Source organism: Typopeltis vanoorti, chromosome 8 (genome assembly GCF_054136105.1).
Source record: "Typopeltis vanoorti isolate ZY-2024b chromosome 8, IOZ_Tvanoo_1.0, whole genome shotgun sequence".
In the NCBI taxonomy this organism is placed as follows: Eukaryota; Metazoa; Arthropoda; class Arachnida; order Uropygi; family Thelyphonidae; genus Typopeltis; species Typopeltis vanoorti.
This window is the reverse complement of record NC_143556.1, coordinates 63,991,695-64,008,532: the sequence shown is the minus strand read 5'-3', so window position 1 is coordinate 64,008,532 and position 16,838 is coordinate 63,991,695. Positions and strand designations below refer to the sequence as shown.

Here is a 16,838-nt window from a genome sequence, read left to right as displayed (position 1 = left end):
ATGTCTTTCCTATCCATAATTTCATATACTCTTCTGTTTTGAAGACTCAAACTCTGCCATTATGGATTTCTTAACAAAGATCCTCAAAAATCCAACTTTAGTATACGACAGGTAAGTCTACAATCAATTTTTATAAGCTAAATATTAAATTTCATCAGATAGTTGTTATTTTGCCTGCACACAGCACTTAATGTGCTATACATTTTCCAACCTTTCATGTGTAGGTCTGATCTAATTCTAGATATTTGATTGTTAGTTTTCATATTAATATTTTTACTAGCAGTACTCTCCACTTAAACATTATTTGAAATTTTACTAAAACTTTGGAAATCTTCCATTTAAATATGAAATAATTTATATCCAAGCAATAAACTACATGAAAAATTAAACTTAACAAATGAAACTTCATGCAAGCAGAAATCTAAACTTATCATACTTGAAATTTGGAAGTTATGGCTTACTATGAGTGGTAAAATTTTATTATTATTATTTTATTTTAGAATTCTTTCCATCCCAACAGCCATTTCAGTCATGAGTAAAACTAATGTGTGAATTTTTCATAAACAGAGCAAACTATTCCCATTGAACAGTCCATTAATATGCATCATTTAAGAGTAAGTAAACTGCTTAATTGAGCAACAGTTTTATCACACAATATGAAATGTTTTCAATCGGCAAATTTCAAAGATCTGTATTTAGTAATAAACATGACAACTTATTTTTATTATTTACAGCTCAGCTTTCTATTTTTTTTACTTTAGCATAATAATCAGCAATAATCCAAAAATAATTTACAGTCATGAACATTTCAAAGTCTGAGACTATTCTTATTGCTTCAGGAACTTGTATGACAGTCTACATCAAAGTAACTAAGGCAGACTAAATATAACTTTAGATACAGAAGTTGAAATAAATGCAATTTATTTTAAGTTTCAAATGATAGGCAATGCAAACATTGGTAAAATTCATGTGCTGTTTGCTAAAGTTATCAATGGAAGACTTCACTGTTGCTATTACATTAAGCTGAACAATTCAATGATCCATGGTGCAGTACTATCTAGTAATCAAAATAAAGCTTTCTGCAAATATCTATATGGTAAGTTGTATACTAAATATTTTATTTTGTTCTGCATATTGATATTCTTTATGTTAAATAAAGAATAAATTAATATAATATTTAAATAATCAAATATTATATTAAACTGAGAAAATTCAGAGAGAGAGTAAAGACATTTAAAATTATTATAGTAATAAATTATCACATGCCACTACATTACAACTGCAAATTTTGATTGATTGAGTGAGTGATGAACAAATCAGAGTGAGGTAAAAATGAACAAATAATTGCTGGTAAAGCAGCAAATATTTGTTAAGGATAAAAAATCAAACAATGAAAGAACAGTATTCAGTTTCAATAAAGGAAAACAATTGTTTCTTGAGAATTACCACATGTAATTCTTATGAACTATCAATTTCAAATGTCTTGGGAAGTTTCAACATTTCTGCTTGAGAACATCTGCTACTTAACATTTAAATAACAGAATAAGTCAACAGTAACTTTTTACAGATATAAATAAAAGTTTAAACAAAAGAGATATAATCATTCCTTATATCTCCTAAGTATATATATATATATTAAAAAAAAACATTGAAATACTGAGCATTATGTATCAAAACACACAAAAATGTCAGTTGTTGGTATTGCCAATATATTTTTCTAATTTTTCATTGAAATTTTTGCCATGACAACTGAGGATCTGGTTTAGTGCCAGCTGTTGTGCTAGCACCCTCTTCCCAACTCAATAAATCTGCAAAATGATCCTGAGAAGACTGGACAGAAACTGGACTTACTTTCTTTGCTGGTAAAACTGGAGAATGTGTTGTTGCAAATGGAACAGACTCTCCTCTAGATAGACAGGCACTAGACATGGAAGGAGTATTTAAACAATAGTTCTGTAAAAAGAGTTGGTCCTTTGCTGGATCATTCTGGTTTCTGTATTTTCCTGAAACAACTGAAGGAGCACCAGATGCCCAGGGATGATCAGATTGCACATTTCCAGATGGAACTTTATAGTCACTAAAAATATCGGGTTGGGATTGGGCCTTAGCTGTAGATTGTGCAATGAATGGATTGGTTTCAGTTTGTGAAATTGGAAGGTAAGCACTAGGTAAGCCTGTAGGATGCCGATATAACTGCTGTGAAGGAGATGAAGGAAAGTAAGTGAGAGAAGTATGAAAGGATGACTGAAGGTTACTGGCTCCAGCAGAAACAGTCATATTTTGTAAATGCTGCTTCAGCTCTCTCATACAAGCATCTGAAGCATTGTGCATACTTTTTGAAGGACTTGGCACTGATTTAAGTTGGCTTGGTAAGTGTCCATTCTGCTGTTTCAAAGGATCAAATATTTCATCATCTAGAGATTCAAGCTGTATTAACGGAGTATCTTCAGCTTTCGTATCTGCCAGTACTGATGTTGAAGGTGAAGCAACAGGATTTCGAAGATGCCTTCGTTTTACCCTTGGTGGAGGAATAGGAGCAGGAAATGGAATGGATGTAGCTTGTTCCACCGAAGATGTGGAAGTAGACAGTGATGATACTGCTGATGGACTACGCTAAGAGAAGAAATGTGATAGAAAAGTTAGTTATTTTGCAATAAAATAAAATTAAAAAAGTTAGGTGTGTTGGAGATTTGTTTGTGTGTGACAGGAAGGACCAAAGAAATGAACACAAAATTTAAAAAAGAAAAATACTTATCAGCTGCATAGATGCAATAGTGAATATTATACCTATTCTCTATTATGATATGACACATTTTGACCTTTTCTGAGTTAATACTGATTTAGATTTTAGCTGGCTGAGCCTCTGTAGCTGTCAGCAATCACAATACCCTCTGGTTAAAAAGACCTGGATTTGAATCCTGTGGAGGATGTGAAGAATTTTTATATGGAATTTGCAACTAGAGATGAGTTGGATGGTATCATATGGAAGTGACAGGGTTTTTCAACCCAGAAAGTTGGATTTTTCATCCCACAAAACAGACAAACTAATCATAGGAAAAAAACACAGCCGAGAGATATACTGAACTAGGTAGAACTATCCCATCATAGCTTAATTAGCTTTCTATGATGTTATTATTGCCCATGAACAGGGATTAAGCCTAACCAGCTAAAGTCTTATAATTTTCCTAAGAGGGGAAGATAAGAATTTTAGCTAGATAGACTTTACAGTGTAAATATTGCTCCTTTAAGACTTACTATTTATTGAAAACTGGTAGTGGTTGGTTGGTTTATAATTTATTGGCACAAAAACAGCAAAAGTCATATTGCACCATAACAAAAGTTACAACAATACACAAGGTCAAGGCTTGCAACAATAAATAAATAGTCAAAGACAAACTATAAAACATGCATATGCATGTACAAAAACTAAGCCAAGCAATGCAGTATAAATAAATAAAATTACAGCAAAGGTTACAGCAGTACATAAATAGTCAAAGAGAAATTAGTAAATAGTAGGTAGCTATGATGACTGCCATTAACTTACGAAAATTAAGTTAAGCAATGCAGTATCTACATATAAAGAAAATTACAGTCATGTGTTTGTACAAATTAATTCTATGCAGAAGGTTAAAAACATCATGAAATCTGTCTGAGTCTGATAACATCTGCCTTGAGTGGCTTAGCTAGATAGGTAAAAACTTCATTCTTCTCTTGCGTAAAGTGCTAGCATTCCATGAGAATATGACAAATAGTAAGATGCATTGCATTTTTCACATAGGAGGGTCCAGTAAATAAATCAGTCCTCAGTAAATAAGAATGTGTACGATGACTGTGACCTATGCAGAGCCCAGTAAGAACAACTTCCTCTCTTCTCTTTCTATGTTGACTAGAATGCCAGTGCTTAATTTCCAACTTAATGTCATATAATTTGTTTGTCAATGCTTCCTGCACATGATGACTGCCATTGAGCAATTAGCTTTGATATTATAAACTGTCTGTATATGGTATTGTCAAACAGTATGTAGAGAAAGTATGAGCTGATCTATCAGCAGCATTTGCAGTCATTTCCCTTAATTCCAAAGTGGCTGAGAATCCAGCATAACCGAACATGAAAATTAAGGATTTTCATTTTGTACAACAGGTGGGAAACCTCATACAGCAGGGGTGTGGATAATACAGAGGAGAGGAGACAGTCTGTAAAAAGTTCAATGAGTCTGCATAAATTAAACACTTTTGGTAGCAGTTTCCTTTTATATGCACCAGTGAAAGCTGAATGGCATGTAACTCTGCTGTATAATTACTGCTATCAGGTGGAATCTGGTTGAAGATAGTAATGTCAAGAAGCACAGCTAACACAGGTATCGGTTCTTGAGCCATCAGTATAAATGGGCAAGAAATCAGAGTGGGCTGCTCTGTGTACATTAAACAATTGAAAGTAGACAGATGATGGAGTATAACACTTATGTAGTTGACAAAGTGAGCGGTTACAGGATGGAGTGCAAACCTGCCATGGAGGAGATGCTGTTATGTTTGATGCAGGCAATGCTTTCAACATTCATACCAACAGCACTTGCATAGTCTCTTTAACATGCATACCAAAGAGATGTGTAGCAGTCTGGTGTGTGTGATATTGAGCTTCCCAATGCAGAGAAAAGAGACTAGTCCATGTAGGATGAACTGGAAGAGACTTTATCTTTAGGGCATAATTAAGAGATAACTGTTTTCATCTAAGTGATAGAGCTGGTTCATTTGCTTCAACATAAAGACTTTGAGTGAGTGATGTGCAAAATGCACCAGCATGATAAAGCAATGAAAACTGATCAGCACCCCATTCAGTAGAGCAGTGCTTCCCTAACTTCTGGATGTCAGGGCCCCCTTTGCAAAAATTAAAATATTTCACAGCCCCCCTCGAAAAAAAATCGTAATAGAGAGATATATTATTATAATATTTATTGTATTTATATTCAATACAAAACATACACAGCGAATATTGCAAAAATCAAATGCATATATTACATTTTTTGCCTCTTACCGTTTGGTTCTGAAGACGATGCGAGCTGTTCTGGTAAAATATGAAATACCGTCCTTTTTTTGAGTCTGTTTCTGCTTCCGCTGATTGTTCGCGGGATTTTTTTTATATTTTTTATCAGCCACTTATCCATCTCAGGGTTAAATTTTTTTTAACGTAGAATAGATCAAATAATATCACCACTTACCGATACTGGCACACCACAGACTGATAACATGAAATTAGTGAATATTACCTGAATAAGGGAATCCCCAGACCAGGAACATTTTTCTCTTTTGTGACTTTTCTCCCTTTATGGTAATTAAGCGTAACGCAAAACAGACAGCAAAGGCAGGTTATTAAAACGTGCATATGATTGGTGCGGTATTAACAAAAGATCGCGCAACCGAAAGATAAAAGCATAGCTGGCAATTGAGTTGAAATGCTAACTCTCTTCAACCGAATTCCATATGTGAAACTGCCATAACATTCATTATATATATTACTTTGTTTTAACACATTCTGGTTGAATTTTATTGCTGCCTTGGGAAATCGAACTCACCCACATCTAATTAATAACAATAGTTTTTAGTTAAATACTGTGTTTGCCCATGCAACATATGGTTTTGTTTCACTTTATACAGCATAGTTTCTGTATGAGGGGATATGTGATTCGATAATTAGTGCATTTTTATCCCAGTTGTCTCGAATTGCACTATTTGTTGAGAAATATATTACACAGACTGCTCATACCTTATTCACTGGCATAATAAAAGTACTTGTTTTTATTGCCTCTATAGTGGCTATTAGGGAGGGCGTGTTGTTTACCACTGCAAGCGAGTTACTATTTCTCCACATGAACTTGTTTAAGCTTTTTTTCATGTGTGAAGTATATGCGAAACTTTTATTGGTTACAGAAATCTAGTTCGGATGAGAGTGATAATATAAAACGAGTTTTGATATGTATGTAAAGTCAATGTCAACAGTCCCTGATTACGAACGTGTGATGAAAGGGACAGGAAGATTTGGAGCTTCCTTGGAGAGCATTCAAAGTAAATACAATTAACCACTGCTTTGAAATGAAACATATGAATAAGCAATATTTACTAATATTCATTAAGTGCCAAAATATGCAGGAAGCAAAGTTTGTGAACCAACACCAATGCGTGAATTTTTCCATTAAAATATAAAAAATAACAAAAAAAAAATAATAAATAATAAAAGTTAAATATGTTTCTTTTAAAATAAAAAAATCTACTTAGTCTTAAAACATTTTAAATTTGTTTTCATTATTTCACGGCTCCCCCTCAACAAAACCTACGGCCTCCAAGGGGGCCACGGCCCAAGTTTGGGAAGCGCTGCGGTAGAGGATAGAGTGCAAAGGAGATTCAATGCTTTCTTGCATTTTTATCTTAGTTGATGAATGTGTGCAAGGAATAAGTTTTCTGTCAAAGATGAGTCCCAAGAACTTTGCTTCTGTTGCTACTGGAATAATAGTTTGTTCCATTCTTAATTCAGGATCTGGGTGAGGAGTGTGTATTTGACAAAAATGCACCCGGACACTTTTTTCTGTTGCCTGAACCTATAGAGAAACATGATTAATTGCTTGCTGAAGTTGTCTTTCCATTACTCTAATGTTATGAGAGTAACAATAAATTGTGAAGTCATCAACATATAGAGCATTGTCTACAGTGGGAAGAAGCTGCTCAGTGATTGAGTTAACTTTGATAGTAAAAAATGTCATATTTAAGACAGAGACTTGGGGAACACCCTGTTCTTGATGATGTGGGCCGAGATAGTGTACTTCCTACTCTGACTTGAAAAATTTGCCAGGACAGAAAGTTTTTAATAAATACAGGATATCCTCTGAGACCTAGGTTATAGAGGTCTTTTAATATGCCATATCTCCAGGTTGTGTAGTGAGCTTTTTCCATGTCAAAGAAAACTGAAACCAGATTTCTTGCTTCAGAAATACATCTCTTATACAAGTTTCTAAACAAACCAAATGGTCTAAAGTTGAATGATGTCTATGGAAGCTACACTGTATATTGGACAGAAGACATTGCTTTCTAGATACCAAAGAAGCCTGGCATTAACCATTTTCTTTAATATCTTACAAAAACAGCTGTTCAGAGCAATAGGCAGATAATTATTTGCTTGTGTTGGATCCTTTTCCTAGTTTTGGGATAGCAATGACAACTGACTTATGCCAATAGTCCAGAAACTCTTCCTCTGCAAGTATTTCTATGTATATTAAGAGAAGAAAATCCATAGAAGATGATAGTAGATGCTTTATCATTTCATAATGGATGTCGTCAGACTTTACTATTAATAAATGGCTGATTGTATGGCAAAAGCCCATTGGTAGAAAAATTTAACTTTTATTTCTCTTGCTGCTCTTTCGGTATTAAAAATTCGGGAGGATATGAAACTGTTGCTGAGATTCTGGCAAAATTTTCTCCCAAAGTGTCTGCAATAGCTTTGGAATCAGCAATAACACTTCTATTATGGTCTAAGGTAGACAAATGATGTGTTCTATATCTACCTTTCATTTTCCAGATTTTATCCCATACAATTTTTGAACTGATCATTTCATTAATTGATGAGATAAATTGGACCCAAGCCTGTTTTTGGACTCTGACATCTCACTTTATGTGAGATGTCAGAGTCCAAAAACAGGCATCTCACATAAAGTGCTTTGGCCTGAGAATGCTTAAAAGCTATAAAATTTGATGTGGTATGTGTGTGTGTGTGTGTGTGTGTGTGTGTGTGTGTGTGTGTGTAGGGGGGGGGATTACCTACGAAATATACTCCAAATTCTGTGTTGATCTCTCTCTTTCTTTCTTTTTTTTTTTTTCCTGTCTAGCATTCTGGGTTCCAACAAGGCTAAGGATAGAGTGGAAATTGAGCATACTTTCTGCTTCACTGATAGGTGTTTGACTGATGGTATCAGTATTAAATTTCGCAAGATGGGAAAAAGTGTTCCAGTCAGCCTGGTCCATTTTCCGTATGGGCATCCATGTAGGGGAACATTGTTCTTATGAAGACTGTGCAAAGAATGAGAACGTGATCTCATCCATATATGTTCTCTTCGACATCCCAAGTGAGCAGTGGAAGAATGAAAGAGGAGCACATTGCAAGATTGATTGCAGAATATGAGCAGGTAGGCATATAGAAGAAAGTATCGAGTATATTATTCAAAAGGGAGAGGTTATTACTGTAAAGGATTCTTTCAATGATTCGACCTCATCTATTTGTGTCGGTACTATCCTTACAGAGCATTTTGAGCATTAAAGTCACCCATTAGAAGTATGGGTTCAGACAGTTGCAAGATAAGGTTATCAATATTGATTTCATTTAACTCGGCACTCAGTGGTAAATAAACTGAACACAATGTAATAGGAAATCCCATGGATAGGTGAATCACTACTACTTCCAGAGCAGCATTAAGTTGGAGATGATGGAAATCAGGATGATTACTCACTAGGATAGCTACTCCTCCATGAGCAGGACTACCTCAAGTTCTATCCTTGCATATAACAGTGAAATTCCTTAATGTAGGGTCCTCATGCAAACGGAAACAAAGTATGAGTAATTACTTTGAAAGACTGCTAAATGAACAAGCAATGTCAGCACGGTGATAGTAAACTCCTAACAGGAATGCAGTCAGTAATACATATCCATACTTGAAGTAGAAAGTCATCAAAAATTGAAATGTGGAAGGACAGCTGGAGTAGATGAAATTCGATCAGAAATGATCGAATATGGAGGTATAAAAGTTTTACAGTGGGTGCATTGCATAATTCAGAAGGCCTGGCCAGTGGGTCAAATTCTGGATGATTGGAACAAAGTTCTCATAATACACATGTATAAAAAGAGAAATAAAACCGAATTACAGAGGTACTTCCCTACTGAGTGTTCCTGGTAAGATTTATGCAAGAATACTTGAGAAATGGCTAAGAACAATAATGGAAGGGAAGCTTGGTGAAGAACAAGCTGGATTTAGGCCAAATAGAGGTTGGCAGGATCAGATTTTCACTTTAAGATAAACAGCTGAGAAATCTTGGGAATATAACAAAGATCTGTATTTAAGTTTTGTAGATCTGGAAAGGGCATACGACAAGGTATCAAGAGAAAAGCTATTCAAAACGCTACAGTTGTATGGTGTCAATGGGGCATTATATCAAGCAATACTTAATTCTTTATTTGAGTTATAAGTCAACAGTTAGAATTGAAGGAGGTACAGAAAGATGGTTTGATGTTAAATCAGGATTAAAACAAGGATGAAAATTATCTCCACTGTTATTCATTATCTAAATGGATCACATTATCAAGGAAAGCAGGATTAAACCTGATATCAAAATTGGAGATGCTCTTTACTTTATGCAGATGATGTTATACTTTTAAATAAATCCAGTATGTCTGCAAGATCCCCTGACTAAATCAAATAATTGTTGCAATAAATTTGGTATGGAAATCAGTAATAACAAGACAAAGACAATGGAAATAGGCAAAAACATTGAAAATATCAACTGCATCCTGAATAGAGAACCTATAAAACAAGTAAAACATTTCAGCTACTTAAGCACTACTGGAGCAACATCAGTTGCTCCAGCAGTTTCTCGAAATGTTGCTGACACAATGTTTCCACAAGGATATCACCAGAACGTAATTTCTTAACAGTTCTGGGAGATTCTGCCAGTCCTTTTAAACCTTTTGAATAAAGAAAGGTGATATTTTCCCTATTGGCTTTTCACTTGTTGCATGAATGATCAAAAACAATGGTACATTTATACTGGTATCATACAACTTTTGTTTCTTACTTCTGTTACCAAATGCTGTATCAATACTTTGTTAGGACCCTAAAACATTTGAAGATGACGAATTCATGCCCAATGAGTTTTTTGTTCAGTGCCAGAGTTCCCCACCCACAACAGAACCACACATAGGTGTCCACTGACGGGCAATCAATGACTGCGCTCTGGAGTGGAACGCCAAGGCTACCTGACTCAGAGGTGTATCAGGATTGGGTTAGATATTAATAAGGCTGTGGGAATGGATGACATATCATCACTTATTCTTAAGGAATATGCACAACAATTAGCTATGCTCTTGACCTGGTTATGTAATGAAAATCTTGCAATGGGTAAGATTCCTAAGGAGTGGAAAGAAGGCAAAATATACCACTCTACAAGCATGGTTCTAGGACAGAAGTTTCTAATTACAGACCAGTCTGTATAACTGCGGTTGTGGTCAAGGTGTTGGAGAGATTGGTTAGGAATAGAATACAGGATTGGTTGATGGACATTGCATTCTTTATGATAGTCAGTATGGATTTGTAAAGGGTAGGTCTTGTTGTAACAATTTACTTGCATTTTATGACAGGGTAACATGTGTCTTAGATAAGGGAGAATTACATACAGTGATATTCTTGGACTTGGCAAAAGCGTTTGATAGATTACCACATGATAAGTTGATGTACAAGCTGCAGAGGATGGGAATAGGTAGTATATTGGTTAGATGGATCAAAGATTGGCTCTCTGAACAATACCAGCAGGTTGTGTATGATGGAGAAATGTCTTGAAAAAGGAGGGTAACCAGTAGCATGCCCCAGGGTTCTGTTCTTGGGCTACTGCTGTTTAATTTGTTTGTAAACAATATATCATGTGGACTGAGTGAGGATCTCTTATTGTTTGCTGATGTTAATTACCTTCAGGAAGATTTGAATAGATTTTTACTTGGATAAAGGAGTGGGGTTATAGTTTTAATATTAATAAGTGCAAGGTGTTGCATTTTGGAGTGCAGAAATATAAGGCTGTGTACTATATCAACGGTACCGTACTGTAGGAAGTGGATGAGATTAGAGATTTGGGAGTGATGGTTGACAGCAGACTGAAGGGCCATATTGCTGTTGCAACATGCCTCTGAAGTTTAGAGACATAATGCTGTTGCAAAGGCTACACATCGTAGTGCTTCTATGATAAGTAATCTAACATGTAGGGATAAGGAAGTGGTTGAACCAATGCATAAAGCACTAGTCAGACCAGACTTGAACTATTGTGCTCGAATCTGTTCACCTGGTTTTCAGTGTGACGTGGAGAGGGTCCAGAGGTGAGTGACTAAGGCAATATCAGAACTTTGGACTTCTGGCTATGGAGAGAGGTTGAAAAAACGTGGATTGCAGAGTTGTGGGTGAGAGGAAAAGAGATGATAGAGACATTTAAGTTAGTGAGAGCACTTTATCAGATTAATAATCCAGATGAGATTATAAAAAGAGAAGGTGAGATGGGAAAAACCAGTCATCCCTGGAAGTTATGTAAGAGTGGTGGAGGGATGTGAGGATTAGTTTTTTACATTGAGAATTGTCAGTGAATGGAACGCATTACCAGAATATGTTGTTAATGCAAGGAGCGTTACGGATTTTAAGATTCGTTATGATAAATATGTTATCAGTTGAATCAACCTCCCATATCAACCTCCCATGATAAGTCTGCAGATAACACGGAGGGTGCAATAATAATAATAATAATACAATAATCATAATAACTTGACTGCAATGCTCTTATTAAGGTTCTTCATGTTCTGAATAGGATTTGAATCCAGATATTTTCAAATGAAGGAAAACAACATACTATCTTTATGAATCATGTGACAACTACCATTAGATTACTTGCTAGTAGATTAGTTCACCACCAGCATTAATAATTGCTATCATGATTAATTAACTCTGTCCTGCTTTGGGAAACAAAAAAAAAAAAAGATTTCATATTTAATAGTGTTAGACTTGACTATAGTGTCATTAAGGGTTTCAGTTAAAGAGCTGACCTGGAAAGTGGTTATATGATGATATTGCATACTTAAAGGATGCAATATAAGAATGTTTCAAATGAGTCCCACTATATTTATTCTTTTCCTGAGTCTGAAGAATAAACAGGGTAGGAGTGAAATGGATGTGCAATCTTATTAAGCAAGAAATTCTAAAGAACACAAAGGAATACCTGTGCATGACTGTTTCGTAACTTACATTATAACGAAGCAAGTTATGAAAATTATAAGACACAGGCCAGAAACTATTACAAGTATTGTATGGAAAGCTGTCTGAGTACACAGAAAGAAACTGGCTCTGCAAGCTAAAGACAACCCAAAATGAAATCCATCATTATGCTGCAAATAAAATAATGAATGAATGAGGGAAAAAACTCTACTGAATGCAGCTGCTATGTAGGTAGCAAGCAGATGGAGAAGGGATTATACACTAATTTGTGCACATTTTGCTGTGTTATCAGCCTGGTATATACAACATGGAGCTGAATGCTACCTTTTCAATGAATGAAGAAACTCAGATGTGTGAGGAAGTACTAGAGTCATTGCATAAACTGAATAAGAATTCAGCAATAGGGTCTAGCAGGATATAGACACAAATTCTAAGCGTGTTCAGATGAACTGGATGTACCTTTGACCTGGTTGTATGATTTGAGTTGCAGCACATAAGGATTCCACAGGAGTGTGAAAGAATGTCTGATAATTCCATTTGCACAAAGGTGGTTCCAAGACTGGAAAAGTTAACAGCATGCATACAAAAATGGGGTGACAGAGAATATCTGAATAAAAGAATAGCATGAGTTTTCTAAGGGAAAGTCACATTTGTGTGACTTGCTCGCATTTTATAATAACAATGTTATGGCTGAGTTTGACAAGAGAAATGGATACACCATGGTACTTTGAACTTTGATAATGCTTTCAACAGGGTACAGCATGGAAGACAGTTTCATAAGTCCCAGATGTGGGACTGGATTATTAACTATTTAACTTGGATAAGAAGATGGTTGAATGACATATTAACAAGCATATGGGAGGACGTGAGTGATAGTGGTGCATCCCAGGGATCAGTCCTTGGCCCACTGTTATTCAATCTTTACATTAATGACATTGGGAAGGATCTGACAGAATCCTTCCCAATGAACAGCTTTTGCTGATGATGCAAAGATAGGCATGCTGATCAAGAATGAAACAGACATGCAGCATTTGTAGAAAGAGTTGAATAAACTAGAATAGTGGGTACATGAAAATGGCTATTAATTCAACGTTAGTAGAGTTGTGTAACTTTGGTGTGATGAGATATCAACGGCATATTACATTGGTGAAGAAAAAACTGATCAGGGATCTTGGAATATTAGTAGACAGGAAGTTGATTCAGAAACTAACTGCAATATTGAAATGAACATACAAGGATAAGAAAGTCATTTTACCTCTTTAACAAGGGCTTGATTTAATCTCACCTGGATTATTGTGTACATGGTCATGGTTTCAGAGGCTCAGACACAGTGGAAAGAGTGCAAAGGAGAGTGTTAAAGATGATAATTTCTAACACTTTCTCAAGACTGTGGAATGAAAATTATGAGAACAGTGAGAATTTGTGGACCTCATACACTAGCAAACAGGAAAAAGATGAGTCCTTCAAATTTCTAAAAGGATCATACAAGATATCAGTAGATGGAATTTTTCCATTTTATGGAGGATGATAGGGTATCCATGGAATTTGAGAATGAATGCAGTCAAGAAAGAGGGGGGGGGGGTGAGAGCTAGATTTTTCTCTCATAGTTGGTGCATGATTGAAATGATTTGCTTTTGTAGGTGGTGAGGTGAGTGTTAATGAACAGAAAAGGAATGACAGCTGGTGTGGATGATATGTGGCTACTCTTAATGAATTCATCACTCTCTGGAGTTCTCTGATAATAATAACATAGCACTCCCACCACAGGTGAGATCTGAATTTGCATTTGCATCTTTTGCTATGTCATAATCACTTGCCTTTGAAGTTCCACATATAAAGAGGCAATGTGGCTGCCTCTCCATCACATGCTGTTTCAAGTAATAATGTTCCATTAACTGTATAAATTCCATTTCCTTCCTACCATGTGATCTTTCCTCCTTCCAGCCTATGTTTCCAAAGTTGAAATTGCCCATATAGTTAATCGACTTGCACTCGTACTAATCTGCTGATGCATGTCTTCCACATCATCCCTGATAGCAGCAATCGATTTTATATTTTGTCCTATTGGCCTCTATCTCACACTGGATCACCTCAAAAGGCCTACTATCTGCCTGACTGACTCCTACTCTTGTTGACTGAAATTCAACCCCCACCCCCACATTTACATCCTTAATTCGATATTAAGGATGCAATGGTTTTGATACTGTTGCTTGAGAGACTAGATTCTGAATTTTTTTTTTTTGAATTTACACACTCATTCACTTGATGGGTGCCTTCACACACATACTTGCCTGTCTGCCCTAATTTGTTTAGTTTTTCTTCACTTCACGCCATCCGTGAACAAAGCTCGCTCTAAAAACACCTAATTCCGAATTAATTCGCATGCAGTCCATCAGCATTATACAAATCCTTTCATCCATTAAACTCAATCCACAGGTCCACAAACCCTACATCATTCCTTCTGCACAACCTATGTATTGATTGATTAGCTATCATTACCATCCTTCTCTAACATAGCATGGAAGCAGACTTACAAACTTCACCCTCTCGTTCTTCTTTTTTGTGTTTTCCAGAACTTCTTTGACATCCTCCCTTATACAATACTTCTCACCTTGCAGGTCACTGGGACTAGCCAAGAGACAATCAATGCTTTCACTTTGCATAAGCAGGTGTTTTACTGCTGATTCTAAAATAAAATCTTTCAACTTTGTTGGAAGTTTTTCCATTTGGTTATACTATAAATTAAAGATACCAAGAAATTATATAGTTGGTTTAATCCTTTATCCAAGTGTAAGCAAACAAGTTTGCACCTGAACTATTTTCAGGACTGGGCAACTCGTATATAGAAGTGTATAACTTCACATCACTTGCCTTAGCAACTCATATATGAAAATATGACTTCTGCATTACTTCAACCTTGGTATCACCTCTGGGTCTGGCTCCCACTGATGCGACCTCAATAAAGGTCAATAAACCTCAATAAAGGTCAAAACCAGTCTGAGTAGGGATCCTTCCCACAATGCATAGCATTACATACCCGTAAGGATATGTGCTTCGCATTATGGAATACTATGGCAAGTAATGTGAAGTTATAAGGCTCTCTATACGAGTTGCCCTTGAAAATAGTTCAGGTGCAAACTTGTTTGCTTACACTTGGATAAAGGATTAAACCAAATATATCATTTTTTTGGTATCTTTAATTTATACTTTCAACTTTGTATTTGTTGTAGTCAAGCACAGTAGTTTACTTCCATTTGATTCTATGGAAGGCATGGTCAGCTAACCATACTTATGTCAGATGTTAGAAAATATCCAGTTTGAACATAATATGATAAGCTGATGGAACAAGGAATAAAACAGAACACATAAATCAGCCTGTAAAGAATTTCTAAAAATAAAGTAAAGACACATTAAGAAATATAACAATCTATGCAAACATGCTTTCTCAAGCTTCATTACCTAGAAGAAATCTAATAGTCAATCCCCCCCCCGTAAATTGTGCAAAGATAGTAGCACAATAAAGACTAGAGCTGATAAGGGTAATGCTATTGTGGTCATCAATGCTAATGAATCTAATTGGAAAATGAATATGTTGCTCAGAGAGAACACACTATTTATAAACCACTGGATTATGATCCTACTAATTCTCAAAAGTAAACATAATAAAAAGGTTTCGTAAAAATGTCATATCTTGACCTCCTAAAATAATTAGAAAACTCAAACCATTTAGCCCCCTGCCCCTGCAGATATATGGATTCCTAAAAATTCATAATATGCCTCTACCCCTCTTTTAAGTTAGCCACTTTCTCTATTTAACCCAAAATTTAGTTTTAGATAATGCTAAGCTTTGAATGTATTCCACATGATATCATCGATCTTTTTAATTTTACTGTTCATTTTGGGTGCTTCACTTGGAAAGATACAATTTATAAATAGATGGAGGTACAGCCATGGGTTCTCTCCTTTTTCACCCTCTACCCAATTATTATTGGCTAGAGCTGAAAGAGGAGTTTTTGGTATTGATTAGTGCAACCTCATCAAAAGTTATAGACATTAGTGAGACTTGGGTAACAGCAGATGATGTAGTTACAGGGATTGAATGTGAAGGGTTTAGTATTTTCATGGAAGATAGAAAAGATAGGATGGGGGAGGAGTACTATTGATGATATTGATGATAGCAGATGAATTGCAACCAAAAAGAATAGGAGACAGGTGGCTGTTCATTTGAACAATCTAGTGTGAGATTAAGACCAGTGAGACAAAATATACAGTTGGTTGTTGCAATAGGCCAGGAAATCCACAGATGGAAGACATGCATGACCAAATTAGTACAATGAGTGCAGGTCGAGTGATTATAATGGGGGGGGGGGAATTCAACTATGGAGATATTAGACTGGAAGGAAGAAAGATCACATAGCATAAAGGAAATAGAATTTATACACCTGCTAAGAGATAATTACTTAAGGCAGCATGTGAAAGATGGGACTAGGGGTTGGAGAGTATTGGACCTGGTCATAGGATCAGAAGAGTTATCCATAACCAAGTTGACAACATTGCCTCCAATTGGTGAAAGTGACCATGCAGTCTTCACTTGGGAAATTGTAAATCATGAGGCATATTCTATCAAGAAGGGGGTATTTGTGGAACTACAAGGCAGGTGATTATGATATGCTTAGTGCTTAGGAGGAAGCTTGAATCTGTGCCACTGCATAAAACACTGCAAGGACAGGATGTTAGTAGTGCATGGGATTTCCTCTAAATGACCCCTTAACTAAGGGGTCATTTAGAGGAAACAGTGTTAATTTGTATACCTCAGGTAGGAGTTAGATGGATGAG

General features: G+C 35.8%; 1 protein-coding gene across 2 annotated transcripts in view; it reads right to left on the bottom strand.

Moving 5' to 3' along the window:
• Nucleotides 1-1,288: 1,288 nt before the first annotated feature.
• LOC150104054 (DENN domain-containing protein 1B-like) overlaps nucleotides 1,289-16,838 on the bottom strand; it is a 251,038-nt gene continuing 235,488 nt past the window's right edge. For both annotated transcript variants that reach the window (XM_090396720.1, XM_090396721.1), the window contains one exon: nucleotides 1,289-2,613. In XM_090396720.1, coding sequence (XP_090252846.1) covers nucleotides 1,726-2,613 — 888 coding nt within the window. In that variant the 3' untranslated portion in view covers nucleotides 1,289-1,725. The remainder of the gene's footprint in view (nucleotides 2,614-16,838) is intronic.